General features: G+C 39.0%; 1 protein-coding gene across 1 annotated transcript in view; it reads left to right on the top strand.

Annotated features, from left to right (window-relative positions):
* Positions 1 to 428: 428 nt before the first annotated feature.
* The window catches only part of IPO5 (importin 5), a 41,540-nt gene continuing 27,665 nt past the window's right edge, over positions 429 to 14,303 (top strand). Inside the window, exons 1-6 of the mRNA XM_080798050.1 lie at positions 429 to 717; positions 6,913 to 6,993; positions 9,456 to 9,648; positions 12,502 to 12,604; positions 13,721 to 13,817; positions 14,037 to 14,141. Coding sequence (XP_080654176.1) covers positions 628 to 717; positions 6,913 to 6,993; positions 9,456 to 9,648; positions 12,502 to 12,604; positions 13,721 to 13,817; positions 14,037 to 14,141 — 669 coding nt within the window. The 5' untranslated portion in view covers positions 429 to 627. The remainder of the gene's footprint in view (positions 718 to 6,912; positions 6,994 to 9,455; positions 9,649 to 12,501; positions 12,605 to 13,720; positions 13,818 to 14,036; positions 14,142 to 14,303) is intronic.

Here is a 14,303-nt window from a genome sequence, read left to right as displayed (position 1 = left end):
CCTGGGGAGTGGGGGTTTCGGGCCCAAGGGACCTAGGGGGCTGGGGCTGGGAGACACTCCTCGGGCCGCCGGGAGGGGCTAGCGGGCAGCAAAGGAGGAGGCCGAGGAGGCCCAGCGGCCCGCGGCGCCGAAATCTCCCGCGCTCTGGAGCTAGCCCCACCTCCCCAACCGGACCTCACGCCCCTCGGCGCGGCGCTGCCAGCCAGCCAGCCAGCCCCTCCCGCCACCCTCCCGACGTCACCCTAGGCCCCAGCTGGCCGGCAAAGTCCCCGCCCCACCTCGTCCGCGACAAGCCCGGCTGCCCGCCGCGAGTCGCCAGTGACGGCACTGCAGGGTGCGTGGCCAATCGGCGCGGCCCCGGAGGGGGCGGCCTCGGCCCCGCCTCCCGCGCCCAGAGCCAATGAGAGGCCGGCGCTGGGGGCCGCGGCGGGGTGAGGGGTCGCGAGGCCCCGCCCCATCCTCCCCTTTCCCCTTTGCCCGGCCCTTTCCCGCCCGGCCCCCCCAGCCCCGCGCCGCCGCTGGTGCAGGTCCCCGCGCTGGGCCCGCCCCCACCCCTCCCGCCGGCCCGCCAGCGCGCCTCACGGCTCCTGTCTCCCCTCCCTCCTTCTCTCTCACACGCCTAGCGCAATGGCGGCGGCCGCGGCGGAGCAGCAACAGTTCTACCTGCTCTTGGGAAACCTGCTCAGCCCCGACAATGTGGTCCGGAAACAGGCAGAGGTAACCGAGCTCGCCGCCCCCGACTCCGCGCCCGGGCCGGCGCGCCGCCCTTTCCCCGCCGCCGCCCCGCCGGGCCTCGACCGCTCAGCCGTGGCGGCGCAGGCCGGGCCGGGCGGCGGCCGCGCAGCCCACGTGTGAGGCAGCCCGCGGCTCCCGGCCGTGCCCCCGGGCCCTTCCGGCCCTTGTCGCCGCGGCGCCGGGCCCCAGTTAGCGCCCCGCCACCCCTCGCACACACGTGCGGCTACTCCTGACACGCTGCCCCCGCCCAGATGGGGAAGCCGGGCGGCGGGGAGGGACGTGGGGTGTGGGGCGGGCCCCCCGGCTTCCCCTTGCCCCTTTCCCGCTTTCTCCCGGTGGGAGGCTCCGCCGCCCTTCGGTCCTCGGTCTCCGCCTAACCTAGCCCTCCCGGTGCCCCAAACCCCGGCTGCTCCCTGATCCATCACCCCTATTTCTCTCCCGTCCTCTTATTCTTCGGTACCGTCTTTCCCTCCCCCATCCCCTCCTTTTGAAATGTGTGTCTTCTCTTGCCTTTCCACTTACTTCCATGTAGTCCTCTTTCTCTTGTCTAGTTCTCAACATCGGAAGCTGGATTTCCCTCCTCCCCCCCCCCCAATTTTGTGAAGTTTCCTTTAGGGTTTCTTTCTAAGCACCTTCCACCTTTATTCTTCCTTTAGACAAATTTTCTTTGATCTCTAGAGATTTGTGGTCTCATAACATAACTGCGATGTCCTGGGACTTCCGTTGTTTAAGTGGGCCAGTGCCACCATATGTTTAAGTCTTTAATTTCATTAAATCTAACCTGAATCTCTCTCTCTCTCTCTCTCTCTCTCTCTCTTTTTCTTTAAAACTACCTCTGGCTCCTGGCCTCCAAATTGGGGAGCTGTGGATACAAGACACAGTATTTCAAGAGACAGTATTTTCAGATGTATCTGCAAGTTCCTTTACCAAGTAGCAGCAAGACACGCTTAGTTCAGTGTAAGACTGAACTGAGGCTGTCAATGTCCAGAACTTGATGTATACGTGAGACACTAAAAGGGAAGGGCAGAAACTTTCTAGATTCTTTAAAGTGCATCATAAGAACCTGTCTTCAAATTTGATTCTATGTAGAGTTCTCTACCTCCAGGAGATTAAAGATTTTTATAAGATTTAGTGAAGGATGTTCAGCTAGATATTTTTACAGAGCAGAAATTAATTTTACATGTAGCTAATGAAATTGGGGGACAAGTCCTCTTGTCCTCATGAATTTTATGGATGTCTTTAGAATCACAGTGTTGTTAATATTTACTTTGATTAGGATATGCTGGCTAAGCTTAGTGGTTTTATAATATGTGAAGTAAATACACAGGAAGGTCAGTTCTGTATGAAAAAGCACTTTAAACAGTTATTAACATTAGTCTAATTTTTGATTCATGTATTATACATGTGATATGTGTTCAGGGTAAAAATTTAAACAGCGCAAATCGTTTTTTATCCCATTCCCCAGAGATAACTACTTTCAAGTGTCTTGTGGGTAGTCCTTGAAAATATCCTTACTAGTGCAAATGTATGCATTCATTTTTACATGAATGGGCTTATCATACACATACTGTTGTGCAGCTTGGATTTTTCACTCAACATATTTCACATTGCCATGTATAAGATTCTGTTAAAGCAGCTATGTAGTTTTCCGTCATATGGGTGAATTATTCAGCCAACCCTCCTATGAATGGACATTAGATTTCCAGTGTCTTCTTAAAAATAGGAATACATGCATACCTATCTTCTCAGGCTTTGCTGGTTTACTTGTGGAATACTTAAAAGTAGCGTTTGTCCTTGGAAGTAATGTGCATTGATTAGTTGCATCAATTTGCACTCCTATCAGAGGGATGTGATGATCCTATAAAACCATTTTAATGCATTCTGCTAACTCTGGAGGTAATTTTTCACCAAAATAAGTTCTTAATCCTAACCCATAATGGAAATTGCCATGTGTTACAAAGCAGAACAGCATTGTAATTAGTAAGCGAGTTTAATTCTCCCTCTTCCCTCCAGTTGCTTAAGTCTCTATTGTCAAGCCTAGTGGGGAATCTCTCTTCTATTGAACTTAATACCAGTGTCTGGTTCAGCTTGAATTCCAGTTGGTGCCTGTTGTAAATCTTTTATCACTTCCATCACTTTGGGGATAGTTAGCAGCATTCAGCACATTTTCTCATAAAGAACAGTTGAAAAGTACAGTTGACCCTTGAACAACTCAGAGCTTAGGGACACTGGCTCACATACCCCCGACTCCCCAGAAACTTAACCAATAGCCTCCTGTTGACTAGAAGCCTTACCAGTAACATAAACAGCCAGTTAACACATATTTTGAATGTTATACATACTATGTACTAAATTTTTACAAGAAGCTAAGCTAGAGAAAAGACAATGTTCTGAAGAAAATCATAAGAGAAGATACATTTCAGTACTATACTGTATTCATTTCTAAAAAGTCCATGTATAAGTGGACCCTGCAGTTCAAACCCATGTTGTTCAGGGGTCAGCTATACTGTTAGTCTCTATTTTTACTTTCTTTAGATTATTTTACTTTGTGTATACTGGAAACATATCAATATGTAAATTAGGTATTATAAAATAAAATATTATTTATTTGACACCCAAAAAAGGGTAAATGTTAAAGGGGTAGTTTCCTGGTCTCACATAACCCAAAGCTGGACTGTAAGTAGAGCTTCTTAAGAAAGGAAAACATTTGAAAAATAAATTAGCTGCATATAATATTTTCATACCCATTTTTTTGCCTTATGAAGTGAGTTGTTTATAAGTAATCAAACTAAATTGAGTATTACAGTCTGATATAGCAAATACAGGAAATTTTTTTAACTAAAGAATTGGCAAACAGTAGATATCTTTGTAATTTACTCAGTCAAAATAAAAATACTTAGTTGACACAAATACCAAACTGTTGAGTAAAGTGACTTGTTTTATATTCAAATGTGAAATCAAGTACAGTAGAAGACTTTTTTGTAATATATTAAAAACATTAAAGGTCTTCAAAAAAAATTTTTTTTAATTTTATTTTTTTATTTATTTGACAGACAGAGATCACAAGTAGGCAGAGAGGCAGGCAGAGAGAGAGGAAGGGGGAGCAGGCTCTCTGCCGAGCGGAGAGCCCAATGCAGGGCTTGATCCCAGGACCCTGAGATCACGACCTGAGCCGAAGGCAGAGGCTTTAACCCACTGAGCCACCCAGGTGCCCCTCTCTTCAAAGCTTTTAAAAGTTTTTAAAACTTCCATTGTATAAACCATTTGGTGGGCTTTATATTTTCTGTTAAATCTTTAAGGATTTTTTTTTTCTTTAACTTTACAAAAAATGTTTCTGTTGCTTGAAGAAAATGATTTCAATGCCCCTAAGTCTCAAAACACAATAACATGAATTAGCAATTAAATAAGTAGTTGACAGATAATACAAAGTTGAATGTCCATGGCATTCATGACGAGACATTTTTATGTGACATAAGCTTAAGTATTTTTTATTAATCATATGCACGGATTTTACATTCTTATTTTTTCCATTGACTTTGTTTTTCATTGATTCTAATAATAGAACTTCATTATTGAGATTTTTTTTTTTTTTTAAAGATTTTATTTATTTATTTGTCAGAGAGAGAGAGGGAGAGTGAGCGAGCACAGGCAGAGGCAGAGGGAGAAGCAGGCTCCCTGACAAGCAAGGAGCCCGATGTGGGACTCGATCCCAGGACGCTGGGACCACGACCTGAGCCGAAGGCAGCTGCTTAACCAACTGAGCCACCCAGGCGTCCCCATTATTGAGATTTTAATTGAAGGAAGGCAACATATTGAAAAATGTACTTGATTTTTGAGGAACCAGGGTGTTTACTAGGTAAAAGTTGTCGTACTAGGTGAAACTTGTCCCCTCTTCATATGCAGGCTCACGTAAATATTTATGGAATGAGTGAGATAAGTACTTACTAACATTTCTTCTTTGTGGGCAGGAAAGGGGGAGGTGAAATTTGCTTTACGTTGTCTGCGCATGGTGAAGTCAGATGGAATTGAAATTTTGTTTGCCATGACACTGGCAACATTAACTGAACCTGCCTGGCCTGGGAATATTCTTAGAAAGAATAGTTGTATTTTTATATAGTCTTTATATATATGTTCTTTGTATTTGCTGCACTCCAATGTGATAGGTGCTGGGAATTCAAGGAGAAAGAGATACCATCCTTGTTTTGGTGGAACTCAGCCTGTTTTGGCTAATAACTTGATTTAAGGCTGTGTTCTTTTTGCCAAGCTATTATCCTTGACCATTGTTATGGTGTAAATGTAATACTATATCTGGATTGCCACAGTGGAACAGAACAAATGGGGAGAACCCTCTCTCGGGAGTCAGATGTCACTCATACTAAACTCTCCTTTGACTTCTTCTAATTCTTTATGGAATAGAGTTTAGTATTTGACTTATTGTTTATAAGTGTCTATTAGAATTAGCATAGTACAACTGTCAAATCAATAGTCCCAGCTGGGCAAGGTTTTCTGAGAGTGATATCCTAGTAAAGCATTTTTTTCCTGAAACTTGATTTAGACCACCGGAAATTAAAGTGTTAAACATTTATAGCATCTGTAGTGCATGGGGGCTAGGCTAGGTACAAAGACTAAAAAGGCATTTTTATTGTACTGTGAGAGACTGTGTTTAAATGGAAAGGCTATAACCAGTCTTTCAGTTGCATTCGTAAAGATTAGGTGAGAAACCTCAAGGTACATAGCCATTTTTGCAATCATCTTATGAATATCTCTACATAAATTACCTCATTTGTGTATACATAAATTCAGATCTTCTCCTTAGCTGTAAATGGTTGTCACAGTTCTTAGTGTTGTTGCGTTCCTATGTGCCTGTGTACTTGAAAAGAACTTGAGGTTATCAGAAGATACTGAAATCTTTCCCCTGCATGTATTCTTCGGATTGAGATATGTTTGAGAAGTTTGAAAACTGTGTAGCACACTGCATAAATAGAACTGGTTGGTTGATGGAGTCAGACGGACCCCCAAGAGCGAGCATTCAGTACAGCTGGCCTCAGAAAACCAGAGTTCTTTCTACTGATTATTGTATGTGACCTTTTGCAGGTCATTTCACTTCTGAGCCTTTATTTCCTTATCTTTATTTGAGATGCCAAAGAGTACTTAATAAAAGTTATAATAAAGTAGATGTGGATTCAGGGAGACCCTTTGTTCCCTCCCTTGTCCTTGTCTCTTCTGTCCAGAGAAACCAGGTGGGTTATGGGGTGGTGGTTCTCAGAGAGCAGGCAGGTAAGTGTCTTCTTGGGGAAAACGATTCCAAGGAGATCTCAGAGAATGATGTGTTTTCCACAGTAAAAGACTGCTATTGTTAGAATTCTTATACGTGCACGTAAATCTATACTTCTCTTCAACTTTTATAGAAAATGCATATTTAGATCTTATATTTTGATCCAGTCTGACAATCATCTTTTGATTGGTGTCAACTTTTTATTGTTAACCAATGTGCTCTCATTTTACATTATTCATGGAGAAGGAAAGAAGTGCCCTAATTCACAAAACCTAGAATGCTAGATAATTATTAAAATGATATTAAAGAAATTATAATAAAGTCTCCTGGCCATGTTCATTTATTTATGTATATAAGTTTTAGTTATAATCTTTGCTTGAAAGAAAAATTAGCATAAAGAATTTGAATGCTTTCTTTCCCTTTCTTGGACTTCCTTCACCTGAGATATGTCTCTGGTGGTTCTTAAGTAGTGGTAACTTGAACCATTCTATATCATCTGATCTAGAAAATGATGACAAGATAAGTAGTTTTCCATGATGTAAAGGGATATTAGGTGAGCCCTTAATTAACAGCATGGTAGCTCAGGTCACATTTAAGAATTTTTTGGCCCTCTTTTGTCTTAAGTTTTGTTCATCAGAGAAGCAAAAGTTTGGAAGATGTGTACATACGTTAGAAAAATTTAAGAGCTAACGGTGGAAGGGAGCTTGAAAGTCACTCTCTAGACATCCTTTCTTTCCGCTGAATTGTATTTTGTGTATCACGGGGGAATTTTACCACCAGACCTAGATTACATGGTTTCTTGTGCATGGCCCTTGCCCATTCTTCATTGCACTTCTTTTCACTCATGTGCTTATGACATTTTTTAACATATTCTAACCTTAAACTTTTTCTTTTTCCTGTAGGAAACCTATGAGAATATCCCAGGCCAGTCAAAGATCACATTCCTCTTACAAGCCATCAGAAATACAACAGCTGCTGAGGAGGTATACTTTAGTATTTGAGATTATGACATTCTAACAAAACTAGTTGGGTATTAGATGGTGGTCTGTCGGTAATGAGAACTGTTGTTGACTGCATAGATGTTACCAGAACTTTGAACTTAGTATTTGCTAGAAGCTATTTTCCAGTTAAGAGTTTTCTTTGAGTACCCTGTATTAAGAATGAAATTTCTTTTTTCTGTGTCAAATGATGTGTCCAGGATACTTTAAGTTAATAGTTTTCAAATAATTACATAAAAATATATTACATTTAAGTGATTTCTGTAGCTGTAGAAAAAAAAATTTCTTCTGAGAAAAAATTCATTCTAAAGGAGGAAATTAATTCATTTGGTGTTTTAATGTGTTGCCAGATGTTTCTAAGAAAATATGTATTGTCTGTCTTCAAAATTTTTATGCTTATAGTCATCTCTAGGTAGTAAAGAATATGTGCTAAAGATGTTTAGGAACAGAGACACTTTGTTGAATCCTTTATAAATCATAGTTTTTAGCAGATGACCTTGTTACTCTACCAAATTCAGATTTACTGTTTCTTACTGCTTTTCTGTGCATTTAGCAGCGGATTTTTTTTTCTTTCCAGAAGTAATACCCTTATATATATTAAATGTTAAATGAATATTTTATTTATTTTGGAAAAGGTATCAAAATACCCCAAGTCTAGAAAACCAATCCCACCTATGAAATATGGAATTGAGAATTTGTAAAGTGAGGAAAGTCTGGCCGGCTCAGTTCATAGAGCATACAACTCTTGATCTTAGGGATCATGAGTTAGAGCCCCACATTGGGCACAGAGATGATTTTTTTTTTAAAGTGAATTTGTAAAAAAAAAAAAAAAAAAAAAAAAGTGCATAGTGTGGCTTATTTACTAATATTAAAGCATGAGGGAAATGGAAGTCATACTAAACTTCCACATAGTATTAACCTGACTTCTTTTGGTCACTTAGTTTAAATTGGCAGTTTGATGTTCTTTGGTGATGCTTAGAAAACAGTATAAAGTGCTCTCGTTTCTAAAAATAGCTGACAGAAGGCACTTCTTCACCTTTATAATAGATTCTTTAATTCAAATATGAAGAACAAACATAAAGTAACATCTTTAAAAACAGTTGGCTATTTTAATTGTTAAAGATTGAATCAAGTTAGTTGTGAAACAGATTTCTTTTTAGGATTTTATTTGAGAGAGAGCGCGCTCATGAGAGAGAAGGCATGGATAGGGAAGAGGAGGAGGGGGAGAGGGTGAAGCAGACTCCCCACTGAGCCCAGTGTGGGGCTGGGTCCCAGGACCATGAGATCTGACCTGAGCTGAAGGCAGACACTTAACCAACTGAGCCACCCAGGCACCCACTATGAAACAAATTTTAAAGCCAAGAATAAATACTACTAAAAACTATCGAATTTTATTTTTAAAAACATATATTGAACCCTTTTTAAATCTTGATTTGATTTAGGAATTAGATGATTGTGAACTAGCCTCAGGATCTTGATTGTGGCTTCATAGTTGTCAATGTAAGTGTGAGAACTGCATAAACTTGAACTACTTTTACAAGGATTTTAACCACTTTGAATCCTTTCTAGAGCATTAAAGATTTCTTTAAAAGTTTGCTCTTTGCCAAAAGTAATAAGATAAAAAGATTCAGTGAAAAGGGACTTGAGAAAAAAGTTGGCACATTTTATTTGTGTAGCTTAACTCCTTTTTGTTGGTCACTGTCCCAAACTGATTATAGTGATAATGAGTAGCTGCCGTCCAGAAATGAAACAAAACATGAAAAATTGGGTTTTATAGTTTCAGTGGCTTGTTGATTTAATATGATAAAATTTTAGAACAGCGTTTATCTTCGAATAATGTAAAGGAATGTTATACAGAAATTGCCAAACTTAAATATATTTTACAGATTTTTAAATGGGATAAGAATATACACATTGAGATTGATTAACGCTTTTAGGCATTAGAAACTTGAAATGTTTGTTTGCTCGAATGAAGCATAAAGATAAGTGGATTTGATAGCATGTTATCTAAGAGGCTAATGAAAGGGCTGTGATACAGCGAGATAGGCCAGGCTAGGAGTCCGATTAGGTACACTAGAATGAGCAAGATGGAAAAGTAGGAAAGGAGCATCCTAAGGGTATATTAATTTCTTAAAAGAATGTATTAAAAGTAGAGATTAAAGACAGGTGTATCATTGCTAAGAATTTTCCTATTTGTAATCTGTGTTCAGGGATTTTTCCTTAGCTATGAACAAAAAATAGATTGTGGGTAGCATTTTCTATACAGTAGGCTAATGTGACTAGAGTTTTGTGTATTTTACCTGTTTTTTTCTTAAATCTAAGTGCTTTTGAAATGAATTGTAAAAATAGAATAGTAAAATACATCAATGGTAGAGTGAATGTAGTTTGTTGGAAATTTTTTTCTCTCCTAAGACACTCAAGTTATTAACCACATTATCCATTTATAGGCTAGACAAATGGCTGCTGTTCTCCTAAGACGTCTTTTGTCCTCTGCATTTGATGAAGTCTATCCAACTCTTCCTTCTGATGTTCAGACTGCCATCAAGAGTGAACTACTGATGATTATTCAAATGGAAACCCAGTCCAGCATGAGGAAAAAAATTTGTGATATTGCTGCAGAGCTGGCCAGGAATTTAATAGGTGTGTATGCAGATACATTCATTATTATGTTCTAGAAGAAAATGAGTATAGCCTTCTTTTTTTTTTTTTTTAAGTTGAATCTTCTTAAAGGAAGATTCCTAAGTACCCGAGTACCATTTATTCTCTTCAAAACGAGAGTGATTATGGATTCTGCATTTAGAGCCAAAAATTACAGATGTTTGTGAAGTATAGTCATAGTACCTACCTGTTGGTCTTCAGAACATCTGTGTGGAGAAATAATTTTGTAGTTTGCTTAAAAATTGTCAGTTTTATTTCCTCCTTAATCTGTAAAGTTTTGAAAGCACAGTGTAACTTACAACCTACTTTGTAGATTAAACTTGCCAACAGAAGCAAAAATGCGTTGACTCTGGGAGTTTTTGCTATTATATTTGTATATTAGTAAATTATGCACATGGGCTATTCCACTATACTGTGTACTTTATGAAATACCCCCAAAATGTTTTTAAACAGTGAAATAAGAGGAAAATCTCTAAAAATGCATTTTACCAATAATCAAAACCCTTTTTGGTCACACTAAAAATATTAATGTAATTGAATATGCTTTTTTTTTCTGACCGATTCAGAGAGAGAATTTTTTAAAAAGATTTATTTATTTTAGAGACAGTGGAGGGAGGAGGGGCAAAGGGAGAGGGGGGAGAGCATCTTCTGCAGACCCTGCGCTAAGCACCCGAGCCCCAAACAGGGCTTGATTTCATGACCTTGAGATCATGACCTGAGCTGAAACCAAGAGATGCTTAACCGACTGCACCAGCCAGGCACCCCATTCATAGATATGATGTTAAACTCAGTTCATTTAGGCAGTATTTTTAAAGGTTGAAAAGGATGCCTTACAAAGATAAGGGCTAAATGGGAGAATGTTGTTCGTTGTGCTTACTAGTAAATCATGACTAATTTTTTTTAAATTTAATACTTAGCTAACATATAGTGTAGTATTGATTTCAGGAGTAGAACTTAGTGATTCATCACTTAAATACAACACCCAGTGCTCGTCACAACAGGTGCCCTCCTTAATGCCTATCACCCATCTAGCCTATACCCAGCCCACCTCCCCTCCAGCAACCCTTGGTTTATTGTCTATGGTTAAGAGTCTCTATGATTTGCCTCCCTCTATGATTTTATTTTTCTTTTCTTTCTCCAGTGTTCATCTGTTTTGTTTCTTAAATTCGATGACATTTGGGCTCTTCCCATAATTTGGCGATTGTTGACAGTGCTTTTATAAACATTGGGGTGCACATGCCCCTTTGAATCCACTTTTTTGCATCCCTTGGATAAATACCTAGTAGTGCAGTTGCTGGGTATTAGGGTATGACACTAATTTTTTAATCTCCACTACCAATAATGACAAGTCAGTTGTTCAAGTCAGCTGACTGATATCAGCCAATTCTTAAAAATAGGAAATGTGTTAAATTATTTTAAGTAAGTTCAAAACCCCCTGAAACCTTTAAATTTGAATTTTTAAAGTAGCCTAGAAAATATTTTTTTCAAGTTTAAGTGTGCAGATAAGAATTGTGTTAGGTGTCGGGGCGCCTGGGTGGCTCAGTGGGTTAAAGCCTCTGCCTCCGGCTCAGGTCATGATCCCAGGGTCCTGGGATCGAGCCCCGCATCGGGCTCCCTGCTTAGCAGGGAGTCTGCTTCCCCCTCTCTCTCTGCCTGCCTGTCTGCCTACTTGTGATCTCTGTCTGTCAAATAAATAAAATCTTTAAGGAAAAAAAAAAGAATTGTGTTAGGTGTATATATCATTTCTAATTCAAAATCACTTAATAATGGAAAGGTTTCCAGAATGTTTCGAAGTATGCTCTCCATAGATTTTTTTTTTTTTAAATAGCGATTTCATTCCCCCAACCCCCAAGCACGATCTTTATGTTAAAGGGACTGATTAAGGGTATTTTTTTTTTTAATGTCAGCTGAGTAGCACATTAGTCATTTCAAAAAAATTTGGAAAATATGGAAGGGAAATTTTTTAAAAAGGAAAAGTGCATACATAACTCATCTGTAATTTCTACAACTTTTAAAATTCTTTGTGACAGTATAATTTGTGAGTCTTTTAACTAGTACAGATTTTTGTGGTCACTCATTTTTATTATAAAGTGCCACAAAAATTCTTTATTTTAAAATCTGGTTTAAAAATAAGCACCTTCTGAGTACTGCTCTGGGTCCTGAGATTTCCACTCTTGGATCTTCTCCAGTTTGAAGGTAATATTTACAGTGTCTTGGCTTCAAGACCTTGATACCAAATACTAACTTTGCCTTCTTTTTAAACTCTTTAATAACAATAGTATATATAAATAAATAAAAACTTTAAAAAAACCCACAAGGGTGCCTGGGTGACTTAGTTGGTTAAGCATCTGCCTTCGGCTCAGGTCACGATCCCAGGGTTCTGGGATGGAGTCCCGCATTGGGCTCCCTGCTCAGGGAATCTGCTTCTCCCTTCCACCTCTCCCAACCCTGACCCCCACTCACACACTCACCCTCTCTCACTTGTAAAAATAAATTCTTTTAAAAAATAAACTCTTTAATAGCAATAGTGTAAATAAGAGTTAACCAGTCAAATAGTTATGGTGCTGCCTTTTCTCCAAATGCTACTCCTTGGAAATAACCACTGTTGATATCTCTTCTTATGTAACCCAAGAACACGGTCGCTTTTTTTTACAAGATTAGAATGCCATGTTTATGGTTAAAGAACCTAATTGTATTAGGATTTTTTTTTTAAATGTAGAGCATGTGACATTTTCTACTGCTACATACTTTGAGGCTTATAAAATGAAAAGAATAACCCTTCATTTTTTGAAGTTTTGACTTACACACGTTGTGCCTGGATTTCTTTACTTTTAGATGAGGATGGCAACAATCAGTGGCCTGAAGGTTTGAAGTTCCTTTTTGATTCAGTGAGCTCTCAAAATATGGGACTACGGGAAGCTGCCCTTCACATTTTCTGGTACATACATTTATCTTAATGTCCTGAAAAATTGAATGTCATGAATGTGCAAAACACATTTTAATTGATTGTTTAGTCTGACTTTTTAGACTTAAATAATGCCTTTAGGTGAACTTTGTGTTTGTGTTGGAAGTAAAATTGATTTAAAAAAAAAACAACAAAGCCTTTAATTTCATTTTATAATCCTTTTTTGTACACAAGCGTTCTCTGCATTTTTTAAAAAAATCCTTTGTCTTTTATGATTCCATGAAAGATATTTTCTTCTTTATTTGGAGATTGACACAGTATCCTAGGATAAATATATCTTTTAAAAAGCCACTTGAATGATGAAATCTTGAAGAAGAAAGAAAAGGCTGGTGAATCCCCATTGTTTTCTGGATCTTCTATAACCAAACTTTATACAGTATTTTAATAAACTTCTGTATACTTATAAGCAAATGGTCGAAGTTGAGAATTATGATTATCTGCACTAAGAAAAAATATGTCCATGTTATACAGTTCTGTGGTAAAAATATAATTGGATTTATAACTTTCCAAGATTGTATATTTTTAAAAATGAGATCTGCCTTGAACATCAGAAAAGAATAAGGGTAGATACTTTACCATTTTCTACCTCAGTTTTCAGATGTATCTCACCTATATTGGTAATCCAGGGTAGAGAATTAATTGAAAGTATTCAGTGTAATTGCTAACCACAGTTGCAGTAGAACAGAACTTGGACTACCTGGATTACTGACCGAGTCTAGGAGCAGATTGTCAGGCAGCATGGTTACTGCAGCTACCATCTGAAACCTTGTACTTGCTTTTGTCCCATCCTGTACTCCAGGTCACCTTCCTACGGAGGCAGAGTGATAAGGATAAAGCATGGGGCTGGGATTGGCTGCCGAGTAGCATGTGAGCGCCTGGATTGCCCCTGCTGTCAGTCTAATCCTCTCCATTCTGTTTGTTGCCATTCGCCCAACCCCAAAAGAGGATTGCTTGGAGGATGGGCAGATGATGTTCAGCCTTCTAGGTTAATGCACCCTTGGGTCAGGCTGATGTTTAAGGTTAGATTAGAGCATTAGATGCTCTAGCTGATACTTCACTAAAATATAATGTCATTTGGATCTTTTTTAGGAATTTTCCTGGAATTTTTGGGAACCAACAGCAGCACTATTTAGATGTTATCAAACGGATGTTAGTTCAGTGTATGCAAGATCAGGAACATCCATCGGTAAATAATTTCAATTCCATTAATACTAACACCTAATTTAATAGAACATTTAACTTGGGGAGGAAATGTATAATTTGGTGATTATCTTTAGTTTTAATACTTCAAAATGTAAATACTAGTTTTACTGATGAAGAAAAATTTCATCCTGAGTAAGAAATCTTGAACCTGCATCCATCAAAAATTTCATACATTTGACATATTTTACTGTCTTCATTTTAGATCAGGACATTATCTGCTAGAGCGACAGCTGCATTTATACTCGCAAATGAGCATAACGTTGCCCTATTCAAACATTTTGCGGACTTGTTACCTGGATTCTTACAGGTAAGAAAACAGTATAAAACAAGTGATAGTTATATCCTACTGGTTTTCTGTAGTTTAAGGTCCCATCAGAATTCTCTGTTGTATTCATTCATTCAGTATATTTGTTGCCTACTGTGTGCTGGCACTGGACGCTAGGGATTCAGCAGTGAACAAAACATGCAA

Source organism: Martes martes, assembly GCF_963455335.1.
Source record: "Martes martes genome assembly, chromosome: 3".
Lineage (NCBI taxonomy): Eukaryota > Metazoa > Chordata > Mammalia > Carnivora > Mustelidae > Martes > Martes martes.
The sequence above is the reverse complement of the archived record's forward strand: the minus strand, read 5'-3'. Positions and strand labels throughout refer to the sequence as shown.